Raw genomic sequence first — 27,636 nt, 5'->3', positions numbered from 1 at the left:
CTGCTGGAATTGGTTCAGCCGGGCAATTGGTTCATCACCTGAAAGATGCATACTTTCATGTGCCAGCAGAGGAAGTTCCTTCGCCTTACTTTTCAGGGAGTTGTCTACGAGTACAACAGGCTATCATTCAATTACTCCCTAGCACCCCGCACTTTCTCCAAGTGTGTTGACAAAGCACTTGGGCCTCAAAGACGCCAGGAAATGAGGGCCTTTTTTATTTTTTTTTAATTAGACAACCTCATTCTCATGGGCTGGTCTAGAGAGTGGACCATGTTCCACACAGTACAGCTGACGCTCCACCTAACACAATTAAGTTTGGTGATCAACAGGAAGAAGAGTGTCCCCCAGACTTGCCAACAGGCAATGTATTTGGGTGTGGCGCTAAACTCCACCACACTAATTGCTGCCTAGCTCTCGCAGCTGAGGCAGACAGTAATCATGGAGCCTGTGGAAAGGGTGCAGCAGGACAGAGCAGCAACAGCTGTGACTGTCATGTAGCTCTTAGGTCTCATGGCAACAGCTCATCTCGTGGTTCCTCTGGTCTGCAGTACATGAAGCACATCTAAACCTTTTTTGCCAAGCTGAGTTGGACCTCACAAATATTGCTTGTTAACCATCCCCCCACTGGCCAGGCAGAAGGAACTGGTCTGGGCAGAGTGGCCTATTATGTGTCAGTTGGGGGGGGGGGGCTGCATGGGGCAGTCAGTAGTTCGAAAGTAAGCTCCAGAAGAGAATCACCACATCAACCTATTGGAAATGACAGCAGATTTTTAGGTCCTGCATTTCCTTCTGCTCCTAAGGGGTAAGGATGTGCTGGTTCAGACAGACAACTGGTCAGTGGTGGCCTATGTCAGTAGGCAGGTTGGAGTCCAATCCACAATGCTGTTGAGGGCTGCAGAGAACCTGTGGCTGTGGACCATGGCGAACTTGGGCTATTGCAGAGCCATAGGGGGGAGGGGGGAGCACCACTAGACGAATGCTGCACCCCAATGTCGTGAGCCAGATTTGGCAAAGGTTCACCCAGGAGGGATTGGATTTCCTCGCCACGACAATCCATCAGGGGTAGACACCTTTGCACTTGCACCATGGCCAGGAAACCTTCTCTACATTTTTCCACCACTCCATCTAATTTCACCACTGGTGGAATGGATCAAACAGAAAAAATTGAGGGTCATTCTGGTGACACCGACTGCATGGCAGTGCCATAGTAAATGGAGGTGACCCAGTTGATGATGGTGTCATCGTGACCAGTTCCTCAGTTTTGGGGACCCCTGTCTCAGGCAAACAGCACCATAGGAGCAATGCTCAATTTAGTCAAGCCTCTCAGGGTTTGGAGAGAGAGTCAGACTGTTGAACTTGCGACAGTCCCCTGCGGCAGTGCAGACGATCCAGTGCACTAATGCTCAATCCACTATTTCTGCTTATCGGTCCAAATTGTTGAGTTTTAAAAGATGCTGCAAAGAAAAGGGAGTAGACTCTATGTGAGCTGTTCTATTAGCTGGGTGTTGTTTGTTCTCAAAGTTCTTTTGAATAGGGGTCTGTCACATTCTACCATTAAGGTGTGTCGGCCATTTCCCCCGTCATCTGGGGTTTGGTGATGGGACAGTTTTTAATCATCCTCTCTTGAAACAATTCCTACAGGGGGTGCGGCAGCAACCTCCGGTAGCCCACATCTCTGCCCCTAGAGGAGCCATTCAAGCCATAGTTCCTTGAAACTGTTGTCCATCAAGATCATGCTGCTGCTTACTGACATCAGCAAAGAGGGTGAGTGATTTGTGCAGCATCTCAGGTGCACTTGCCCATTCATCAGGTTTTATCTACGGGATGTGTCTGGGTCTTCCTTTAGGTCTGAGTACAGGCTCTAACGACCTTTGAGTGAAGTGCATGTGTCTTAGTGGCTGCTCCCTCTTATTCCCGAAGGACCAATGAGGGCTCAGGTTTGGCAGCACGTCCAGGAGCCGATCCCCAGGTTGGTGTTTACAACAAGAGTAACATCGGTGTGATGACTTTTGTTCGTCCCCTTCTCTGCATTCTTCAGGAGAGGTTCGCAGTTAGATATTTTTTCTTGTTCATTTTGTCCTTGAACTTATATTTGTTTCTCTTCTCCCACCAACCCTGTGTTTAGCACTCTGGAGTGGCCAGTGTGTGGGGGGAGTTTTTCTGCTTTCAACCACCCTCTGTGGCAGTGGAGAGAATGGTTTGGAAGGTGGTGGGCGTTTTACCACAGGCTATGGTGGGTCAGTCACTCTCCTGTCCATGCTTAGCACTATATAGGGACTTGTGACAGTAGGGAGGCTGGATCTTGGCGTATCAATGTGATTCACTGAGGGCAGCAGCATCTGTTAGTCCACTCAGTTTTTTCTGTTACACAGACTGGGTTAGGTGGGATGTGGCACTTGTTTTGGCTGATGCTCACAATTGGTACAGTAAATCAGGCTTAGGGTTGAGTGTGTTATTGTCCTTTTTGGAGTGCAACCCACTCCTCTGTGACCTGTACGTGATAGATCTTGTCAGTGCATTAGTGTCATGGCAGGGGGTGTAATCATCAGGCTTTGACCCCTTAAACTATAGAGTCCATTAGAGGGTGAGGCCTGTGTGAGATAGAATGGTGATTATGCACGGTAACCCTAGTCCTATGAACACAGGCAGAGCCCTCTAACCTGCTGCCCTGTGGCTCCACAGTGCTAAAGCTCGGTGGATACAGAATAGTGGGATATAGCCATTTTCATAGGGTCAGTGAACGGGAATATGCTCTATGGTGGCTCATCTCTGATCGGCTACGTGGGTATAAGCAAATTTTCAGTGTGCATAGCCCTTTAGAGAAGTGGACAATTTTATTGTGCTCTGTTAGAGGGTGAAGCCTGTGTTCATAGAACTAGGGTTACAGTGCGTAACCATTGTTACTCTTCTGAGTGAATGGCTGGATATACCCATTACTCAAGTTCTTCCACCAGGCTGATGTAGTGTATTACCTATTCCAGCAGGGTCAGCTGAATGTGTGGGTGCATAAATAACCTTATAAGGGGAGAAAGAATAATCATGCCGGCATTGTGTTTTTATGAAGTAGAGTTCCATACACACTTTGTATACGGTAATCGTATAATACATCACCAGCAGAACATCTGCTAATTCATAAGTAGCTTAAGTACGGTTCTTTCCTGCATGACATTATCAAAAAATGTAAAAAAATTCTCTACAGTTCAGTAAATTTGAGCACCCCTCTGAGCTACAACCACTACCTTCAAAAATTGGTTGTCTTCCGTTCATTAGTTTGAATGGATCTGCATAATTTAGCTCCAGGAGAACAGCAGTGAAGGATTTTATTTATATCACCCACTTGGCAAATGCAGAAGCAGAGGAGTGAAGGTAGAGCTATTCAATGCAAACTCTGCCCTCTGGCTCCCTCTATTGGAGCTCTCACATAAGGTGTAGACTGCTGTACAACATGAAAATGTTATCTTGCAGTGCATCTTGTCCTGGCTGAAAAAAAATGTATCTTATTTATCCTGTAAAATCTGTATACAGTGTACAACACATAAATACCAAGTTCAAAACTGGATCAAATTCAAATCAAATCACATCGCCTGGCAAATGAAAGTGGTTCTGATTTTGAACAAAAATCCTTTTGATGTTTTCTAAATATAAAATTACACACTGTAGGAAAAACGTCATCTGCCTGAATACAGAGTACAAATCTACTGTAGCTTAATCATTCCATCGCCACAGGATGGTGAAGATTTTTTGATCAGTTCTCTTTACTGAACTAAGCACATGCAGTTACTCTATAAATCTAGTGATGCCCACATTTAAACTCATGGTCACTGACAACTAAAACCAGATGAAGTACTAACTTTATAATTCCATTATAATTCTGCTATATAAAATGCAACTCGATTGATTAATTTATTGATTGATTGAGCCTCTTTCAATGTTGTATTGTGTAAATTGTGTAAACACAACATCATTGCATGTTGTCCGTCTTGGGAGAGAGATCCTCCTCTGTTGCTTTCTCGGAGATTTCTTCCTATTTTTTCTCCCTGTTAAAGGTTTTTAGGGAGTTGTTCCTTATCCGATGTGAGGGTCTACGGAAAGGGTGTTGTGTTGCTGTAAAGCCCACTGAGGTACATTTGCAATATTGGGCCCTACAAGTAAATCGACTTGACTTGACTTAAATAAATGAAATAAAAATAACTTAGAAAAAAACATTCAGAGCATGTAGGTTAATCAATCTGATAGGAGCATTCTGCTTCAATACAAAATAAATAATACATTCATCCATTATACAAACCGCGTGTCCTTACTCAGGGTCACGGGGATGCTGGAGCCTATCCCAGCAGTCGTTGGGCGGCAGGCGGGGAGACACCCTGCCAGGCCATCACTGGGCCCACACACACCCACACACACACACCCACACACACACACACACACACACACATACCTAGGGACAATTTAATACGGTGATTCACCTGACCTACATGTCTTTGGACTGTGGGAGGAAACCGGAGCCCCCGGAGGAAACCCACGCAGACACGGGGACAACATGCAAACTCCACACAGAGGACGACCCGGGACGACCCCCAAGGTTGGACTACCTCGGGCTCGAACCCAGGACCTTCTTGCTGCAAGGTGACCGCGCTAACCACTGCGCCACGGTGCCGCAAAATAAATGAAATCGTACAAAAATGAATCTCTTTCATTGCTCACCTTAACTCAACTCCACGATGCATTAGTTCATACAGTACAAAGTAAATCTGATATTCAAGAGATTCAAGATTTGTTCACAGTGCTAAGCTGTTATTGACAGGAAGAGGGAACATGTGGAAATGGTTGAAAACAATTTGATGTGGCTTGTTAATTGCACCAGCAGATGATCTATATGGTCTAAAGCTGTAAAAGTGTCCTATAATCCACTGAGTACCCATGAAACCCTTAAAGCTTACCAGTGGCACTCATACTCTTTGACATGATGTGTCATGGTAAGATATAAGCATATTCCACATTGACTCACCACTGCTTAATGGGAAGACAGGAAGCAGCTTAACCTCTGTGTTCACTGGTATTGCTGGAAATTATGGAAAAATTACAATAATCATACAACATATTACACAATATCAATACACCATACATCATGACTTCTGCTTTTCTATGCAACAATACCATGCTGAAGAGTCAAGTTGAGCTTCATCATGCTGAACGTTTTGCAATGTAAAGCACGATACCAGACCAAAACCAGTTTTAAAATAATATTCCCTCAAATATTTCAGACCTAATTTTTAGAGTAATTTTAGGAAATGGATTCTCGTTATCATTACATTAGAATATTAGATTATTTTGTAACATGACAATGCAATATGCATTTTGAATTACTGCCCAGTCCAAGTAGTCAGTATCTACTTTGTTCACTATACCATGTGCCAATAGTTTAGCACCCATTATGTTTAGTTTTTTTCCCCCCTTTTCTCCCCAATTGTACTTGGCCAATCACCCCACTCTTCCGAGCCGTCCTGGTCTCTGCTCCACCCCCTCTGCTGATCCGGGGAGGGCTGCAGACTACCACATGCCTCCTCCCATACATGTGGAGTCACCAGCCACTTCTTTTCACCTGACAGAAAGGAGTTTCACCAGGGGGGCGTATCATGTGGGAGGATCACGCTATTCCCCCCAGTTCCCCCTCCCCCCGAACAGGCGCTCCAACTGACCAGAGGAGGCGCTAGTGCAGTGACCAGGACACATACCCACATCCGGCTTCCCACCCACAGACACGGCCAATCGTCTCTGTAGGGACGCCCGACCAAGCCGGAGGTAACACGGGGATTCGAACCGGTGATTCCCGTGTCGGTAGGCAACGGAATAGACCGCTACACTACCCAGACGCCCCGTTATGTTAAGTTAGGGTTTGTTTATGTTTATATTTATGTTCATTTACCTAAATTTTGTCATACTAACCACACAGAAGTAAAACTATTACATATTTTTTCTTTGGTCTATGTGGCTCCATCCCCTCCGGAGACGTAAAAGGGCAAGTCTCCCCATTCCAGCTCTCACCACCTTCTACAGGGGCACCACTGAAAGCATTCTAACCTATGGACTCACTTCCTGGTTCGGTAACTGTAAAGCAATTGAACAACACCAGCTGGACAGGATAGCGAAGACATCTAGCAAGATCATTTGTGTCCCTCTCCCCTTCCTGTTGGAGAGTTACCATCAACGCTGTGTTCTCAGAGCCTCCAGCATCATGAAGGATCTCCACCACCCTTCTCACAACCTGTTGTCCCTCCTGCCATCTGGGAAGATCTACAGCAGCATCTGAGCTAAATCCAGCCGAAGGCTAAATAGCTTCTACCCACAAGCAGTCAGGATTATTAACAAAATGTGCCCCCCTCCCCATGGTCATGCCCACCCACCTACCTACCCTCTAACCCCCCCCCCATCAGTGCTGGTCACTCGTTGACAGACACCGGCTGTCAACATTTAAACTGAAATGGCACTTTAATGGATTGTGTTGCACTTGAATGGACTGTGTTGTTAATTGGTTGTGCTTTTTATGTTTTTAGTGGTATGGTTTTTAGGGAATTTTTGGATGTGTATTTTTTTTATCTTCTCTGTTGCACTGCTGTGGGCTGGGAGAAACAGCATTTTGTTTTTATTTATGTTCGCAGGTACATAATGAAAATGACAATAAACTAAATCTTGAAATCTTGAATCTTGAAGTTGCTCAAACAACTTATTTGTCCAAGAGATGCTGGGCATAAACTCATCACCATGGAAACTATAAGACATGCTTTAAACAGTGTGTGCATCAAGACTGTGCAGACAATAACTTCTCAAATCGCTGCACTGACAAAGATCATGCAAAACAGCCTCAGATTGAACACCTTCAACCACAGCATCGACTCAGTGCTTCTCAGTGCACGTTGTCATCTTCCCCTCCCTTCTGCTGCAGACAAACGTTATCTCTCGCTGGTGTCAGGAGAGCTGGCCTGAGTAAGATTCAATTAACGCTGAGCACAGAACGAGACAAAAGGAAGCCTCCAAGGAAAGCAATCTCTTACACGGGAGCGCACGAAGACACAAGCCCTATTTAAGTAATGACCAGCCTTGGTCGTCAGACCATGATGGATGGAGCTGATTAAAAAACTTGATAGGGCATATCTGCAGACCAAGGTATGAGCTCAGTACCCTCTGAGACTTGGTTATGCTGCCCATTCATTTGGGTAAGCACATGGGATGAAAACAACGGTTACAAAGGAAAACATGCTGCTTGGAAAAAATGTTGTTGCAGTCAAAAAGGCTTCTAATTTTTTTTTTTGGACCCCCCCCCCCTTTATCCCCAACTGTATCCGACCAATTACCCCCCTCTTCCAAGCCGTCCCGGTCGCGGCTCCACCCCCTCTGCTGATCCGGGGAGGGCTGTAGACTACCATGTCTCCTCCCATACATGTGGAGTCACCAGCCGCTTCTTTTCACCTGACAGTGAGGAGTTTCACCTGGGGGACGTAGCGCATTTGAGTATCACGCTATTCCCCCCAGTTCCTCCTCCCCCCCGAACAGGCGCCCCGATCGACCAGAGGAGGCGCTAGTGCAGTGACCAGGACACATACCCACATCCAGCTTCCCACCCACAGACACGACCAATAGGTTGTTTGCATATGACATCACGAACTACAGACGGAGAGCAGGAAGCGGTTTTCTACATAGGAAGCACTATCACAAACTTTCAAAATGCCTATGTTTGGCGTCATTAACTGAGAAACCACAAGGAGTTTTTATTGAGTACCAAAAGTTGTTGTTCAAGAGGGGAGAAAAAATGCAAGAAATTGACTGAAAATGCCAGAAAAAATGGCTTGTGAACCGTCGTCTGCGGTCGGGAGGAGCGGAGTCGGATAACGAGCGTGTGCAGTGACCACTTCGTCAAAAAAATCACTCTTCATAACATAAGGATCATGTCCAACATATCTTACTTTCTGTTTATACCTTTCTCTCATAATATCGTCTAAACTAGCACAGTTTGGGCTAAACTAGCTCCATCTCGTCTGTTCTGCTTTTCACTTCCTGCCCTGCATCTGAATCTCACGCGTCATCACAATCACGTGACTGCAAACGAGCTACTTTGTCTGTAGGGACGCCCAACCAAGCTGGGGTAACACGGGAATTTGAACCGCCGATCCCTGTGTTGGTAGGCAACGGAATAGACCGCCACGCCACCCAGACGCCCCAAGGATAACATCTTAGCTGTAAAATAATCATTCACTCCAAAACAAAACATCAAAACATTAAAATCAAAATAGTCAATTATGAATTATTGGCCGGTGAGAGAATGTTCTTAACATGCATTTTATTCACCATTAACATAAGGTGTTTAATAGTATTCACTTAATTCACACCAACTTACGATCATATCCTATTATATAAACCATTATAACTTGATCATAGTTTGTCAAAGGTGTGTCTGTGCATGACCTTTAATATTCCAATACACCAATAAAGCCAAAGAAACTAGATGCCCAGAAAAAGGGAACTAGCAGGTGAGGAGTCACAGCATCACAGCACTGCCACCTTGTTACTGCTGCACCCTTTGATAAGGCATCACAGCACTGCCACCTTGTTACTGCTGCACCCTTTGATAAGGCATCACAGCACTGCCACCTTGTTACTGCTGCACCCTTTGATAAGGAATCACAGCACTGCCACCTTGTTACTGCTGCACCCTTTGATAAGGAATCACAGCACTGCCACCTTGTTACTGCTGCACCACCTTTGATAACACATCACAGCACTGCCACCTTGTTACTGCTGCACCCTTTGATAAGGCATCACAGCACTGCCACCTTGTTACTGCTGCACCACCTTTGATAACACATCACAGCACTGCCACCTTGTTACTGCTGCACCCTTTGATAAGGAATCACAGCACTGCCACCTTGTTACTGCTGCACCCTTTGATAACACATCACAGCACTGCCACCTTGTTACTGCTGCACCCTTTGTTAACGCATCACAGCACTGCCACCTTGTTACTGCTGCACCCTTTGATAAGGCATCACAGCACTGCCACCTTGTTACTGCTGCACCACCTTTGATAACACATCACAGCACTGCCACCTTGTTACTGCTGCACCCTTTGATAAGGAATCACAGCACTGCCACCTTGTTACTGCTGCACCCTTTGATAACACATCACAGCACTGCCACCTTGTTACTGCTGCACCCTTTGTTAACGCATCACAGCACTGCCACCTTGTTACTGCTGCACCCTTTGATAAGGCATCACAGCACTGCCACCTTGTTACTGCTGCACCACCTTTGATAACACATCACAGCACTGCCACCTTGTTACTGCTGCACCCTTTGATAAGGAATCACAGCACTGCCACCTTGTTACTGCTGCACCCTTTGATAAGGAATCACAGCACTGCCACCTTGTTACTGCTGCACCCTTTGATAAGGCATCACAGCACTGCCACCTTGTTACTGCTGCACCCTTTGATAAGGCATCACAGCACTGCCACCTTGTTACTGCTGCACCACCTTTGATAAGGCATCACAGCACTGCCACCTTGTTACTGCTGCACCACCTTTGATAACACATCACAGCACTGCCACCTTGTTACTGCTGCACCCTTTGATAAGGCATCACAGCACTGCCACCTTGTTACTGCTGCACCACCTTTGATAAGGCATCACAGCACTGCCACCTTGTTACTGCTGCCCCCTTTGTTAACGCATCACAGCACTGCCACCTTGTTACTGCTGCCCCCTTTGTTAACGCATCACAGCACTGCCACCTTGTTACTGCTGCACCACCTTTGATAAGGCATCACAACACTGCCACCTTGTTACTGCTGCACCACCTTTGATAAGGCATCACAGCACTGCCACCTTGTTACTGCTGCACCCTTTGTTAACGCATCACAGCACTGCCACCTTGTTACTGCTGCACCACCTTTGATAACACATCACAGCACTGCCACCTTGTTACTGCTGCACCCTTTGATAAAGAATCACAGCACTGCCACCTTGTTACTGCTGCACCCTTTGATAAGGCATCACAACACTGCCAACTTGTTACTGCTGCACCCTTTGATAAGGCATCACATCACTGCCACCTTGTTACTGCTGCACCCTTTGTTAAGGCATCACAGCACTGCCACCTTGTTACTGCTGCACCCTTTGATAAGGCATCACAGCACTGCCACCTTGTTACTGCTGCACCCTTTGATAAGGAATCACAGCACTGCCACCTTGTTACTGCTGCACCCTTTGATAAGGCATCACAGCACTGCCACCTTGTTACTGCTGCACCCTTTGATAAGGAATCACAGCACTGCCACCTTGTTACTGCTGCACCCTTTGATAAGGCATCACAACACTGCCACCTTGTTACTGCTGCACCACCTTTGATAAGGAATCACAGCACTGCCACCTTGTTACTGCTGCACCCTTTGATAAGGCATCACAACACTGCCACCTTGTTACTGCTGCACCCTTTGATAAGGCATCACATCACTGCCACCTTGTTACTGCTGCACCCTTTGATAACACATCACAGCACTGCCACCTTGTTACTGCTGCACCCTTTGATAAGGCATCACAGCACTGCCACCTTGTTACTGCTGCACCCTTTGATAAGGCATCACAGCACTGCCACCTTGTTACTGCTGCACCCTTTGATAAGGCATCACAGCACTGCCACCTTGTTACTGCTGCACCCTTTGATAAGGCATCACAGCACTGCCACCTTGTTACTGCTGCACCCTTTGATAAGGCATCACAGCACTGCCACCTTGTTACTGCTTCACCCTTTGATAAGGCATCACAGCACTGCCACCTTGTTACTGCTGCACCCTTTGATAAGGAATCACAGCACTGCCACCTTGTTACTGCTGCACCCTTTGATAAGGCATCACAGCACTGCCACCTTGTTACTGCTGCACCCTTTGATAAGGAATCACAGCACTGCCACCTTGTTACTGCTGCACCACCTTTGATAAGGCATCACAGCACTGCCACCTTGTTACTGCTGCACCCTTTGTTAACGCATCACAGCACTGCCACCTTGTTACTGCTGCACCACCTTTGATAACACATCACAGCACTGCCACCTTGTTACTGCTGCACCCTTTGATAAGGCATCACAGCACTGCCACCTTGTTACTGCTGCACCCTTTGATAACGCATCACAGCACTGCCACCTTGTTACTGCTGCACCCTTTGTTAAGGCATCACAGCACTGCCACCTTGTTACTGCTGCACCCTTTGATAAGGCATCACAGCACTGCCACCTTGTTACTGCTGCACCCTTTGATAAGGAATCACAGCACTGCCACCTTGTTACTGCTGCACCCTTTGATAAGGCATCACAGCACTGCCACCTTGTTACTGCTGCACCCTTTGATAAGGAATCACAGCACTGCCACCTTGTTACTGCTGCACCCTTTGATATGGCATCACAACACTGCCACCTTGTTACTGCTGCACCACCTTTGATAAGGAATCACAGCACTGCCACCTTGTTACTGCTGCACCCTTTGATAAGGCATCACAACACTGCCACCTTGTTACTGCTGCACCCTTTGATAAGGCATCACAGCACTGCCACCTTGTTACTGCTGCACCCTTTGATAAGGCATCACAGCACTGCCACCTTGTTACTGCTGCACCCTTTGATAAGGCATCACAGCACTGCCACCTTGTTACTGCTGCACCCTTTGATAAGGAATCACAGCACTGCCACCTTGTTACTGCTGCACCCTTTGATAACGCATCACAGCACTGCCACCTTGTTACTGCTGCACCCTTTGATAAGGCATCACATCACTGCCACCTTGTTACTGCTGCACCCTTTGATAAGGAATCACAGCACTGCCACCTTGTTACTGCTGCACCCTTTGATAAGGCATCACAGCACTGCCACCTTGTTACTGCTGCACCCTTTGATAAGGCATCACAGCACTGCCACCTTGTTACTGCTGCACCCTTTGATAACACATCACAGCACTGCCACCTTGTTACTGCTGCACCCTTTGATAAGGCATCACAGCACTGCCACCTTGTTACTGCTGCACCCTTTGATAAGGCATCACAGCACTGCCACCTTGTTACTGCTGCACCCTTTGATAAGGCATCACAACACTGCCACCTTGTTACTGCTGCACCCTTTGATAAGGCATCACAACACTGCCAACTTGTTACTGCTGCACCCTTTGATAAGGCATCACATCACTGCCACCTTGTTACTGCTGCACCCTTTGATAACACATCACAGCACTGCCACCTTGTTACTGCTGCACCCTTTGTTAAGGCATCACAGCACTGCCACCTTGTTACTGCTGCACCCTTTGATAAGGCATTACAGCACTGCCACCTTGTTACTGCTGCACCCTTTGATAAGGAATCACAGCACTGCCACCTTGTTACTGCTGCACCCTTTGATAAGGCATCACAGCACTGCCACCTTGTTACTGCTGCACCCTTTGTTAACGCATCACAGCACTGCCACCTTGTTACTGCTGCACCACCTTTGATAACACATCACAGCACTGCCACCTTGTTACTGCTGCACCCTTTGATAAGGAATCACAGCACTGCCACCTTGTTACTGCTGCACACTTTGTTAACGCATCACAGCACTGCCACCTTGTTACTGCTGCACCCTTTGTTAAGGCATCACAGCACTGCCACCTTGTTACTGCTGCACCCTTTGATAAGGCATTACAGCACTGCCACCTTGTTACTGCTGCACCCTTTGATAAGGAATCACAGCACTGCCACCTTGTTACTGCTGCACCCTTTGATAAGGAATCACAGCACTGCCACCTTGTTACTGCTGCACCCTTTGTTAAGGCATCACAGCACTGCCACCTTGTTACTGCTGCACCCTTTGATAAGGCATCACAACACTGCCACCTTGTTACTGCTGCACCCTTTGATAAGGCATCACAGCACTGCCACCTTGTTACCTGCTGCACCACCTTTGATAAGGCATCACAGCACTGCCACCTTGTTACTGCTGCACCCTTTGATAAGGCATCACAACACTGCCACCTTGTTACTGCTGCACAACCTTTGATAAGGAATCACAGCACTGCCACCTTGTTACTGCTGCACCCTTTGATAAGGCATCACAACACTGCCACCTTGTTACTGCTGCACCCTTTGATAAGGCATCACATCACTGCCACCTTGTTACTGCTGCACCCTTTGATAACACATCACAGCACTGCCACCTTGTTACTGCTGCACCCTTTGATAAGGCATCACAGCACTGCCACCTTGTTACTGCTGCACCCTTTGATAAGGCATCACAGCACTGCCACCTTGTTACTGCTGCACCCTTTGATAAGGCATCACAACACTGCCACCTTGTTACTGCTGCACCCTTTGATAAGGCATCACAGCACTGCCACCTTGTTACTGCTGCACCCTTTGATAAGGCATCACAACACTGCCACCTTGTTACTGCTGCACCCTTTGATAAGGCATCACAACACTGCCACCTTGTTACTGCTGCACCCTTTGATAAGGCATCACATCACTGCCACCTTGTTACTGCTGCACCCTTTGATAACACATCACAGCACTGCCACCTTGTTACTGCTGCACCCTTTGATAAGGCATCACAGCACTGCCACCTTGTTACTGCTGCACCACCTTTGATAAGGCATCACAGCACTGCCACCTTGTTACCTGCTGCACCACCTTTGATAAGGCATCACAGCACTGCCACCTTGTTACCTGCTGCACCACCTTTGATAAGGCATCACAGCACTGCCACCTTGTTACCTGCTGCACCACCTTTGATAAGGCATCACAGCACTGCCACCTTGTTACCTGCTGCACCACCTTTGATAAGGCATCACAGCACTGCCACCTTGTTACTGCTACGCCACCTTTGATAAGGCATCACAACACTGCCACCTTGTTACCTGCTGCACCACCTTTGATAAGGCATCACAACACCGCCACGTTGTTACCTGCTGCACCACCTTTGATAAGGCATCACAGCACTGCCACCTTGTTACCTGCTGCACCACCTTTGATAAGGCATCACAGCACTGCCACCTTGTTACCTGCTGCACCACCTTTGATAAGGCATCACAGCACTGCCACCTTGTTACTGCTACGCCACCTTTGATAAGGCATCACAACACTGCCACCTTGTTACCTGCTGCACCACCTTTGATAAGGCATCACAACACCGCCACCTTGTTACCTGCTGCACCACCTTTGATAAGGCATCACAGCACTGCCACCTTGTTACTGCTACGCCACCTTTGATAGGAAACTATCAGGCAGACATTCTAAAAGTTGCAACTGGCTGACCGATTTATGTTTAATCCAAGTAATCTATATGCGTGCAACATGTTCTCATTCACTGAATACTGTGGGATTACCGTTACTGACATCGATGTTATTAGTAAAAAAAAAATTAACAAACACGTATTTAGTAGGTCAGGTGAATCGGCCGTACTAAACTGTCCCTAGGTGTGAATGTGTGTGTGTGGGCCCTGTGCTGGTCTGGCGGCCTGTCCAGGGTGTCTCCCCACCTGCTGCCCAGTGACTGCTGGGATAGGCTCCAGCATCCCGTGACCCTGAGAGCAGGATAAGCGGTTTGGATAATGGATGGATGGATGTTATTAGTAGTAGTTCCAGTTGTAGTAAATTTAGAGTTTTACATCAAAGAAAGATGGCCTTTATATGTCTGACAGGACAATATAACACAGTAGACTACAAAAAGTTAAGGGGAAAAAAGAGAAATCGCACACTTGTCACCTTGACATACACAGTAGCTAATTCAGCGGGTTCATGTATCCTTCTGCATCTGTTACTCTCACATTAAGCCCGTAGTCATGAATTCAGACTGCACTATTCCAGTTTAACTTATCTTCTATCCATCCTCAAGTTGAAGCAGATACTGTTATTACAACTAAGACTACCTTATCTAATAATGGCAGAACTGAAAATGAAGATTTTCAAACTTTCAGTCATATCCATTGATCCCTGCTGTACGGGACTATCTACTATACGTATGTCAGCTATGTGACAGTGCATACACTACATTTTGAGAGTGCACACCTAATTTCATGTTAATCCATGAAAATGGTGCCACACAGGCACATGCAGCAGTGGGGTGTGGGTGGGGGTTTTTTGTGTCGGCTGGAGGCAGAGAAATCTGAGTGGCGCTGTCTCATCAGCAGCACAACTGCAGGTTAGCAAGCACACACAGTGATTAACCCACTACACACGTGAGTCTCCCTTATGTGAGACTGGAACATGAACACTCTGGACGTACCAGAAGTGAAGCAACATCTGAGTATAGAAAGAACTGGAGCCACGTCAGTGTTTGTACTGAATCAGTAATGGTGAAAAGATGTGTGGATCCTTTAACTACGTGTTGTGTGGGAGTCAGTAAAACTGGACTGAACTCAACTGTGTTTATCTCAATTCAGTGGCAGAATAGCCATCATTTCTATAACCACCAAATTTTAAAAAATGGAGTATAAAACAAGGATTTACAGTATATTAGTACCAAAATAATATTCTGTATTTATGTATTCATGAGTTCTGAATTTATTGGATGCATGTGGTTATCGTGACAAGAGTTCTTTGGATTAATGTCACTATCACTGTGTCTTCTCTGGTGCAGGTTTCTAAATCTGACAGTGTCCCACAATACACTACTCAAACATTATGCAAAATGTCATTCTGTTAAATGCAGGATACCAGGATTACAGGAGAGAGTGTACTTCGTTTAGAGGATTGAAAAAAAAATCCAGGAAGATATACTGAAACCCACAATGTATCTTTCTATCCTGAAACACACTGGTAACTTGCAGGGCTGGATTATAACGTGGTTCCCTCATGATGTGAGAGAAGCAGTCTTATCTAGCTGGAGAGGGAAGCAGAACACTCAGTGCCAGGCTGGACTGTCTGTCCCTCAACTGCACAATTAAAGCACTGAGAGTCGTGGGGATGATGAATGGGTTAATCCACACACAGATCCACTCTGCAGTGATGGGGTTTAGCTGGGGCGCCCATGCTACTGGCCAGATTAGACGGCACCTAATGCTTTGTAAGATGATTACATCTATTTCAGGAGGCATTTGTTCCATGGCAGAGTTGTAACTGTATTTCATTGTGTTGCTAGACCTATTGTTTGTCAAGACTGTCAGAGGAATCAGTTAAGTGGTTAGGGTCCATTTCCAGCAGATAGCATCGTTTGTGGTAAAAAATTAAAAAAAAGTTTGCAAAATAACAAAGCAAGGCATGCTTTCAGCCAATTATCAGTCAATGAAAGTCAAGCAACCAGCCACTGACATGAATCACTAGGATACTGCCGCCCACTCCACTTCTCCAGACTCCATTAAAAATTCCAGATCTATGGCAAAAAAATATTAAGTATTAGCATCTACAAGGGCTTCACCAAATGATTAGCTCTGCATTGCACTGGTAAACAGATGCATAGTAATCAATACTGCTTTCTATGGACAACTTGTAGTCTAGTATATATACACATATATATTTCTAATGCAGAGCCTTGCAAGTTTTAGATATGGATATGTTCTTGGAAAACATCTGTTGCAGAATATTATGTAAGTATTCAAACAGCATGTCGGGAAAGATTAGAAATGTAATTCCTAAATTAAAATCATTACAGAAAGGGATCCCAATGGAGACTATCCCCCCAGAGAATTTGGAGAATACGTTTGTGGTTTTCCCTCCGATTTTTGTGTCAAACTGGAAACTGAAAACACATTTGAAGGTTTAAAATTCTGAGAAACACCATAATCCAAATGAAATGCCCACATTCGATTTGGCTTAAGATGGTGGGACAGATAAACTGTAATTCCCAACTGTGAATTGGGACAAACACTTTTCATGATGACTTTATTTTCAATGAAGAGGTTAATATTGTGTCAGACCTGCATGGGTGAGAAATATTACCACTTACATTAGCATTTACACTTGTTGCAAAAATATTCTAGAATTTGATTCTGATCATACATAGAGCTTAGATCTGACCCACTGTGGACCTTTTCCCCCGATGCCCAAATGGTGATCAGGCTTTTCCCCTTAGAAAGTGATCAGAAGGCGGCTAGCAAAGTCATTATCATTACTGAAAGCAGAATGAATCACTACAGTGCAACCATATTGAGTTTTGGGTTGCATCAGAGGATCTCATATTGCTCCTGTCTTGAAATACTTGCACTCGTAACCAGCAGATTGAGACTAGATTTCAGATTATTTTTGCAGGTCCAGCCATAGACTTAATCATGAATATGCCTACCAAAGTATACTCCTGATACAGCCCTCATATCTGATCTCCGTTCTTTTAGCGATTCCTAAAACCAAAGGCACACACTGATGCTGCTTTTTGCCATTTGGGGCCTAGATGTGGGAACTGATCCTTTTTAAATTTTGTTTCTTTTCATTCCTGTTTATGGGGTTTTTTTCAGAGGTTTTTTTTTTTTTTGGCGCATCCATTGATCCATTGACCCCTCCCAAACTGCACCATTACCCAATAACAAAAAGCACCCAGATACTGGCTACTCTATTGCTTTCTGGTTCACTTTTTGTTTTGCATTAACTTTTATCAATTTGTTGTGTAGTTTATCATCCCTAAGTTAGGAATTTTCTTTTCAACCTCTGGTTGAACTCCAGGGTCAGCTAGCTAGTAGCTAGCTGTTGTGAAGTAGCTGTTGAATACCCTGCTCACAGAGACCGTCAGAAATGGCCACACAGTGGATGGCAAATTAAACTCCAAGGCTCCAGTGGAAGCAATGTAGCAGCTAGGGTGGACAATATGGGAAGCAATGTGGCAGCAAGGGTGGACAATATGGGAAGCAATGTGGCAGCAAGGGTGGACAATATAGGAAGCACCTCACTTGTCTTGGCATCTGAGTCTTCATGAAAAGGCTTCTCTCTAGAAAACATCAGTATCTCGCTTCTAACCTTTCGTTATGAATGTTATCTTCTTCACCGTCACCAGTCTTCATTGCCGTTTCTTGGGTCTGAGTCTTTCCCATGCAAAGAAATCAGGAGCCTTCTCTCCAAAAATGAACTCTTACCAAAAACTTTCCGGTTGTTGTTTTGATCCAAGATGTAACATCTGCTGCAGTGTTCCTTTTTTCAAGTGGAAATGTAACACATAGCTGATAACGCATAGGTTAGATCTTTTTATGCGGGCTACATTTCAAACTCTGCCATGCTGTTCAGTGAGGTGCCTCCTGTAATATGTCTGCATTGTAACCAAGAAGATTCGAGTTGCAGGAGCTCTGACAATTTGGCCAACACCATTTGCAACATTATATTTATGACAGTGGAGTATAATATTGCCATTATGCTGAAATGAAAATGGCCAATACTGAAATTGCTTCCGCCCCAGTTTTTTTTTTCTTTCCAGTTTACACATTTCATAAATTAGATGCACTTGGTTCTGTATTCATGCTTTTTAATGGAAATTCAATTACGAAACTTTAATGGAAAAAAAACTCTATTTCATTACTATATAAAATGCAGCTTGATTGATTTTCAACATTCATGCACTTGGGGCGTCCGGGTAGCGTAGCGGTCTATTCCATTGCCTACTAACATGGGGATCGCTGGTTCGAATCCCCATGTTACCTCCGGCTTGGCCGGGCATCCCTACAGACACAACTGGCCGTGTCTGCGGGTGGGAAGCCGGATGTGGGTATGTGTCCTGGTCGCTGCACTAATGCCTCCTCTGACGGTTGGAGCGCCTGTTCGAGGGGGGGGGGGGGAGAGAACTGGGGGGAATAGCGTGATCCTCCCACGCACTACATCCCCCTGGTGAAACTCCTCACTATCAGGTGAAAAGAAGCAGCTGGTGACTCCACATCTATGGGAGGAGGCATGTGGTAGTCTGCAGCCCTCCCTGGACCGGCAGGGGGGGTGGAGCAGAGACCGGGATGGCTCGTAAAATAGGGTAATTGGCCAAGTACAACTGGGGAGGGAAAAAAAAGGGGGGGGGGAATTAAAAAAAAAACCAAAAATATTCATGCACTTCTAGAGGACATATAGATAACATTTTCTTGGGTTATATGTTTTCACCAATACCACTATTGGTTGACTACCAAAAAATACTTATTAAGCCGCTTTAAAAAGACGGCTGAGATTTCAATGCATTTCTATCATAGCAGCAGAGCCATTTGGAAAGAATGTGTGTGTCCCAACCGTTGAGCCTTGACATACACAATCTAGGAATCCTGAAGCTAAATGGGTAGCGGCCAATATTTCGGGGCTCCCTGTGTAGCTGCTGGCTGTTTGCTTCCATTTCCTACGAAGACTTCCTCTTCCGTGTGCCCATCATTGTTTACAGTCAGATTAGCAACTTGAGTCATAAGAATGGGGCTGAAGTTGCGAGACGATGTCTACAACTGGGACTGTTTCACAAGCAGTCAACACGAGTCGAATGTTTCTCAACACAATACACAAACATTGATACTTTTTGTAGGCGTTTTAGCTACAGAAAACATTTCAGCTAATGCATTCTGCCTCTTTTGCTCCCCCACATGGACTGTTATCAACAAAGCATGTTCCTGTAGAAACACAAACACCAACACCCCCTCCTCTCTTGCTCCTTCTCCAGCCCCTCCCTTCCTCAGGTAGCCCTTCCCCCAAGCAAAACTCAGACTCGTTCATGTGAGTTCATTTTTACCGGCGGTGGTAACAGAGAAATAACAACCTAATGCTACAGAAAACAGAAAGGAGCTCCAGTATTTTATTTATTTATTTATTTATTGCTTGAATATGCAGTTGTTGGCAACGGAGGAATTGGAAATTTACAAGGAGTCGATTCCAACACTGCCTGAGCTTCCTTGTCCACCATTGTTATGGATTTCTCATGAACGTTCAGGAAACTCAAGACAGCAACATGATTGACAAGAAGTAGGGACAGCCCCTCAACCTATCAGGGCGGAGGGGCCAGAGAGAGGCCCTGATTGGTCAAAGCTTACGGGAGCGGTAGCATTTTCAGATTCCTGAATACAGAGGCAGGGGATAACACTGAGATCCTGATTTATTCTCAGACCACTTATATTACCGATAGCTGAAAGGGTATTATGGCATTTTTACCCAAAAAAACACAAAAAAAGTTACCAACTGTAACTTTAATGACACCCAATATGTGAAACCACCTCTTTACCCCTGCCAAGTTAGATATGGCTTTTCGAGCATGGCATGGGAATGGAATTGGTTTTATAAAGGATTTATTTTTTGATGGGATATTTGCTTCATTCAATCAATTGGTACCTCACTCCCACTTCTACCGCCATTTACAGATTAGGCATTTTGTTCAGAAGGGTTTCCATCCTTTCCCTGAAATTCCTCTGACCACATCAATCGATACACTTTCAGCCACAGAGGCTAGTCTCAGGGGCGCCATCACAAGGATCTATAATAAACTAGCCACTATAAATCCTCAGCCAATGGCTAGCCTTAGAAACCTCTGGGAGCAGGATCTTGGTACTCCTCTCCCTGATGATCTGTGGGATGCAGTTTTGGAACAGGTACACTCTTCCTCTTCATGCAGTAGATTTGGGCTCATTCAGTTTAAGACTGTTCACCGTGTCCACCTTACCAAAGCTAAATTAGCCAAAATTTACCCCAACACATACCCCACTTGTGACAGATGTAAACATGCACCTTGTTGCATATGTTCTGGACATGCCCTTATCTACATACGCTTTGGTCAGCGATATTTAAATCCTCAAGCGAAATTTTTAGTACAACTATTGATCCGCATCCTTTAATTGCCATACTTGGTGTGAGACCGGAAGACTGTGACTGGCCATCTAAAATGTATAAATCGGTGGCCTTTACTACATTACTAGCTCGGCGCCTAATACTCATAAATTGGAGGAGCTCAAGACCCCCATCCCATGTCAGATGGATTGGGGATATTATGAATTATCTCAAGTTGGAAAAGATAAAATTTACCATGAGGGACAAGTTCAAGAAAGTCTGGATGCCTTTTCTGACTTACTTTGACACTTTAACCAGTATAACAGACTGGGAGGCCTCTTGACTCGAGTCAGGAACGGCCCAAATAGTGTAGACTGTAAACCGAGAGATTTTTTTTGTGTATAGGTGAACCATGCTGATTATTTATTTTTCTTGAACCTTTTTTTTGTCTTCGATTTAGCTGTATGTAATTTCATTATTTCTTTAATCTGTATTTCGCCTTGAGGATCAGGGAATGTCGGGTGAGGGGAGGTGAAGGGTTTATTGTGTTAAATTATTCAATATGTGACTTGTTTAATATGCTAAAATTGTAAATGCCAACATTTTCAACAAAAAAAAGAGCAGATAGTAATTCATTAATATGTAGCCACAGCTGGGCAAATCATAAATAACCAATCTTTTCTGTATACTTCTTGACGATTCATTTTCAAAGTGTAATAAAGTAGATAGCAGCTACCAGTTCAGCCAGGGTGCAGGAACTGATTTCCCTACTGATATTTAATACTAGCCGATGTATTTCCTCTCTCCTGTCAGTGTCGGTGAGTCTCTATTTATGGTAGAGTGAATTTTCTGTAGCTAAAAGAAAATTCAAAAATATGACAAAAAAGTACCTAAACTTTTATTTTTTTGCCAACAATTGTGTTTTTAATCATTCTCTATGTTTCTTCAGGAAAATCACACCTGAGTTCAGTATTTCGCTGTACGAGACAAATTAGAATAGACTTCATGTTAAATGTTGACTGAAGTATCAATGACCCCAAGTATCTAGCCAAAAAGTCACATTCTACATAAAAGTGGGAAATGTACTTGGAATATGACAAATTAGACCAATTATCATAAAATGAGTTTAGAAACTGAATTGAATATATTTCTGTTTTCAGGAACAGGCTTATAGGAAAGCGTTCTTGTCCCGACTTGGGTTAGATTTATAGTTGGCTCACAACACAGACCTCTATGAAGTTTCTGCAGGAAGCACACATGACACAAATACTCTGATTCTGGAATTGAAGAGACACTCCACAAGGGAGCAGTAGACAACATAGAGCATGTTGAAAGTACCGGAGGCACTTTGAAGCAAGTACTGTCAAATCAGCAGAGTTAAAAATAACCAAATTTCACAAAAAAAAAGAAAAGAAAAAGAGGACAAATGTGAGAATGTGCTGCTCTATGCAGGCTGACAAATGGGATGGTAAACAACTTTACATACAAAGACGCCAGATAAAAGAAAGCATATGGTCCCTCTGCATATACTTGGTGACCTCTGTGGCCTAAAGACTGCATTGGTCCAACTGTTGCATTATTCAAAGCCTACAGGAAATGGGACAGCACTTATCGCAGCATGGTAAGATTGTGTTTGCGATGCATGTGAATGGTTGTAATCATCTTACATAGCGTCCTTTTCATATATAAAAAAGGGACAATCCTTAATTCAAATGTAAACAACCACTAACAAATGCAAAACACAGGACTGGAACCTGCTATCACTCCCAAATTTACATAAAACTCATCAATAATGTATGTAAATATACTTCAGTTGTATATGGCCAAATGAATCACATTTAACCCATGTTGAGAAAAATAACTTTAAGCTTTGAAATGTCAGGATAGATTACAATCGACCTGGTCAGCAAGCAGTTTATTTGCACCTTTAGCTCCCTTAGCATCTGAATGATTCTCAGATTGTCATTCCTTTGGCCAAGGTCTGGGTTATAAGCACGAGTCTAAATAAAAACAAAGATACATTATGGGATGGGTCAAGGTAGCCTCACTGACTTACCAAGAAGGGCTTCAAACAAGTTGCTTTTAAAGATCATCATCACTCTCTGAATGGCAGTTTTCAGCTGTTGCTCCTCTGGCTTCTTCAGTTTGGAGCAATACTCCTCTAAAAGCCCCAAGGCTCTAGCGGTGTCTGCAGGCAAAGGCAAATATGACAGTAGCTATTTTAGATGACTGCAACATCTCAACACATTTTGCAAGCTGAACCATCTGTAGCCAGTACGGCTGCCATACAGCACAGCTCTTACGAGAGATGTGACAAATGAGTAAAGAAGCGCGTCTTTCCCACCGCGCCCACATGTACCACAACGCACCACCGCGCCCACATGTACCACAACGCACCACCGCGCCCACATGTACCACAATGCACCACTGCGCCTACATGTACCACAATGCACCACCGCGCCCACATGTACCACAATGCATCACCGCCCCCACATGTACCACAATGCACCACCGCCCCCACATGTACCACAACGCACCACCGCGCCCACATGTACCACAACGCACCACCGCCCCCACATGTACCACAATGCACCACCGCCCCCACATGTACCACAATGCACCACCGCGCCTACATGTACCACAATGCACCACCGCGCCCACATGTACCACAATGCATCACCGCCCCCACATGTACCACAATGCACCACCGCGCCCACATGTACCACAACGCACCACCGCCCCCACATGTACCACAACGCACCACCGCGCCCACATGTACCACAACGCACCACCGCCCCCACATGTACCACAATGCACCACCGCGCCTACATGTACCACAATGCACCACCGCGCCTACATGTATCACAATGCACTCACTGTATGTTACGCTTCTGTGTCGGCGTCCATGAAGTCATGTGACCCCTGGGGGCCGCTCACACGGAAGCGTTTTCAACTTAAACCGGCCAAGTATTGTTGCGCTTCGGCCGTTCGGTCACACGAAAACGGCGTTTCGGAGGCCTGAAAACGCAAACTTTAGAACCCGGGTTCCGCCGTGAAACCTTCTGAAAACGCAAACTTTAGAACCCGGGTTCCACCATGAAACCTTCTGAAAACGCAAACTTTAGAACCCGGGTTCCACCGTGAAACCTTCTGAAAACGCAAACTTTAGAACCCGGGTTCCACCGTGAAACCTTCCGAAAACGCAAACTTTAGAACCCGGGTTCCACCGTGAAACCTTCTGAAAACGCAAACTTTAGAACCCGGGTTCTGCCGTGAAACCTTCTGAAAACGCAAACTTTAGGAACCGGGTTCCACCGTGCAACCTTCTGAAAACGCAACGTAAACCAGCAAAACCGGGTCCTGCGGAAACGGTGACGTCACGGCTCCGCTTCGCCACGCGCGAGTAAGAGGACCGCGTGAACGATGGCGGCTTACCGAGCTGTGTTTGCGCCGTCATCTCTGCTACGTTTCTTAACGCTCGTCCAGCAAAGTGTAGACTTGCTGCGCCGCTGCCGTGGCGCTTTACAGTCCCGGGTCACAACTCCACTTCATCGTCCGTCCAGACAAAAACCCGGTGTTTGGAGCGTCCGCTCGCTGTCCACCGTCTGCTCACTCGCCGCGCTGAGAGTACGGCGTTGTGCGCAGGCGCGTGGTGTCATCGGTCCACCGGAAGAGCTCTCTACTACAAAGTTTCACCGCCACCTACTGGCCTGGCATGCACACTGCAGCGTTTTCCGTCGGTTTTTTTGCGGATCGTATTCAAAACGATGCCGCCTGAACGCGGAACTTTTTTAAAACGCAAAGGAAAAACTTCTCCGTATTTAGCGAGAAAGTTGTGGTGTAAACGTGACCTCAGTCTTTTCCACAGCACCTACATCAGGGGTCCCCAATTACTTTTCATAGCGGGCCACTTTTAGGGTCACTTTTAAAACCACGGGCCACTCAACCTCCAGCAGCATGTTGTTCGTTAGTTTGTTTCGGTGTCGATACGTTGCAGGTATTATAATTTAAACAGAGATTTTTCATCTATTTTTCGATATATTACTAGTCTTACTTTTACTAAGAAATTAATTATTTCACATACAGTAGTGGCCAAAAGTTTAGTCCGGGTGCCGAATTTGTAGGTTTTCAATAGAACGATGATTCGTAAGATCCCGATGTTTATTATATTTAATGAAAAGAAACTAACTGAAGCATTTTCAGTAATGCTGATAAGGTCATGTGACGCGCAAGTGAGGGGGGGCTGGATTAGCCCACAAGGGGAAATGCGGGGTGGAATTGATAGTTACAAGGCAGCATTTATTGTTGGATTGATTGCCGAAATTATTTTTGGAATAGTGTTCCCAAACATAATGTGTAGAAATACCAGAAGGAAGAAACAATTTTTTATTTCCAAAAAAAAATTAAAAGGTTTTTTTTTGGTAGGGAAATAAAACAAAAATCTTCCTTCTGGCATTTCTCCAAAAATTCTCGCGGACCATAAATCAACCCGTCACGGGCCGGACGTGGCCCGCGGGCCGCCTATTGGGGACCCCTGACCTACATGTACCAGAATGCATCGTGTGCTGAGCTCCTGTATCGTTGTCCATAAACTCATCTGAGTTCGTGTTGTGGGATGTCATTTACCTCCATATCTGTGTCAGAAAGTCTAAGCTAGCTGTGTCTGCCGCTAGCCCACTCGCACATGCTTTAACCCTGCCGCTGTTGGTAGACATTATTGCAGCTCAAACAATGATCGTGACGGTAACAATACTGTTAGTTATAAAACGGCATAAGTAAAAAAGGCGTGTCTTAAAGGAATCAATTATGTAGAAGAAGACGAGGAGACCTTTAGAAAGACGTCCTCGCTCCGCCATGACCCGGAAGTCCTCCGTGGGATGTCGTTTCCAACAACGGAAACATAGCAGAGAGAATGAGAAGGTGTTTCTTGAACAGCGTGTAGAATAGATTAGTGTATTAGAAACTTGCTTGGTTGTTTTGGGGGTTTTTTCCAACTCTCTATTAAAGCAACGACCCTGCTAGGTTGTATTTAGCTTTTCAAGCCGCCAAATGACGTCACGACACATCGCTGGGGAGAAGGAAATCGGTTTCACTTCCGGCCCAGAGATGTACAACAACCTGGAGCTGCAGGTGTTTTTCATGTGCCGTCCCTGTCGCAGATAGACAGAGATAAGGGTGAGGAGCTGTGCATTTCCCCTTTCAGTCGTGTTCACAGCTCAAAACAGTAAAGCCACTGACATTATCAAGCAATTATCATTGCTGCATGAATATGTCAGCCAACCCACAACACTAAAAGAACAGTCCTATCAGCAAAAGCAATACAGAAATCCAAAACCTGAACCTAAAAAGGAAAATCTGCCCTGAGAATGAGTCAGTTCAAATAATCTTGAACAAGTCAATATGCATTTGAGAACATGATCAGCTCAAAATCCAACACAGACATGGGACTAACGCGTCAGCTTTCTGTAACCTGCCCAATTGATAGTAAAAAGGAACGCTTGCAAGGTTTTATTGGATATTTATTCAGTTCTTATCGATCAGTTAGCTACTTTTGATGAAAATTGTTTAAAAAAACACTTTTTTGTAAAGGGGTTCATGTTATTCCACATTATACTATCGTCAAACGACTTTGCTGAGAAATTCAGTTCATGAGAAAGACATAATGGGCCATTAGTCTGATAATGTTAGCTTTTGACTGGTCGAAAATTGTCCAGACTCTAATAGAGCAGTACGATATAGGAGCCACGTTCCATGTTCAAACTTGAGTTAAGACTGCTATGACCACAGTCAACACTAAACAGCCGAAGGATGTCCCGTGATCACATAAAAACATTCATTTAATTTGCTGGAACCTGAATGGGCTGTGTCTCGTCTTTACCTGACACTGCAACTCACCCTTTTTCCTTACAGGCATGGTAACACCACACACTCTCGAGTCACAGTGAGTCTTCCAGTTCCAGGTCTTCTTCAGTGCATGGTCAAAAAGTTCATTTGAAATTGACAGCACCACAAAAAAAAACCCCAAAACAAACCCACAGCCCAGAAACAAGACGTGTTTGCTTTCTAGATAGCTGGTTCGTCTTCAAACAGAAAGATGTTCAGGGGACGTTTAAGCTGTCGAAACCATGCAGTGCACAGGACTGTGCTTATATCCACTGTCTGGTACCACCTCATCAATACATCCTGGCTGGAGAGTCAGCGTGATGGAGGCTCGGTGATGGTTCACATAGCATTACAGAGATAGGTGGCTCAATGGGAGCTGCAGATCTGGGACTACACGAGCCACCCCGTCTCAGTAGTAGGGTGTAGCCGGTGCAAGGCCGATGGAGGTGTGTTGACAGGTAGCAGGCTGGCCCGAGCTGAGTCTAGCTGCGCCCCTGTTCATTTCACCGAAAACAACCGTGGATGCGGCGGGTCGTCGTTGGTTTATGTGCAGGATAACATGGAGATGATCTATCCTGGCACGCTGGTCACATCAAACTGTCCGTCTCACGTTTCAGCCAAACAGAGATTCATGTACGGCGCAGGGCACGTCCAAAACGCCAAGTAACGGCTCTGTAAAAACGAAAGTTCGCCAAAGCAGCGGTGCATTAGCAAGAGGATAAAAATGGAAAGCCTTTCCTTTCAACACAACGCTGCAGATGCCGGCTGGCGCCCGGGCATGCAGGAGTTAGTGTCGTGTGGTTTTAACTTATGCAGGAATGCCTTTTACACGTCGAGGCGGCGGCGGCGGCGGCGGCGGCGTTACAGCGACTCGGTGTAACGGAGCGCACATCGCTGCGAGTTACCGCGGCACAGTCCTGCAGGATCGGGCGGCTAGCAGCCGCTATCGGGCTACACGTCAGCACAGCCTCTCAACCCAACGACGCTCTGCAGCGCGACGCCTGCAGGACAACACCTGCCTGCCTGCCTGCCTGCCTGCCTGCCTGCCTG

The 27,636-nt window shown here is 45.5% G+C and overlaps 1 protein-coding gene across 1 annotated transcript in view; it reads right to left on the bottom strand.

The window, feature by feature from the left end:
- dlg2 (discs, large homolog 2 (Drosophila)) overlaps window positions 1–26,617 on the bottom strand; it is a 472,305-nt gene extending 445,688 nt beyond the window's left edge. Inside the window, exons 1-2 of the mRNA XM_056284931.1 lie at window positions 26,599–26,617; window positions 22,760–22,891 (exon numbers count right to left, since the gene is read on the bottom strand). Of these exons, the coding sequence (XP_056140906.1) occupies window positions 22,760–22,891; window positions 26,599–26,617 (151 nt within the window). The remainder of the gene's footprint in view (window positions 1–22,759; window positions 22,892–26,598) is intronic.
- Window positions 26,618–27,636: the final 1,019 nt, after the last annotated feature.

The sequence above is a fragment of the Lampris incognitus genome, chromosome 8 (genome assembly GCF_029633865.1).
Source record: "Lampris incognitus isolate fLamInc1 chromosome 8, fLamInc1.hap2, whole genome shotgun sequence".
Taxonomy (NCBI): domain Eukaryota; kingdom Metazoa; phylum Chordata; class Actinopteri; order Lampriformes; family Lampridae; genus Lampris; species Lampris incognitus.
This window is presented reverse-complemented; position numbering and strand designations above follow the sequence as displayed.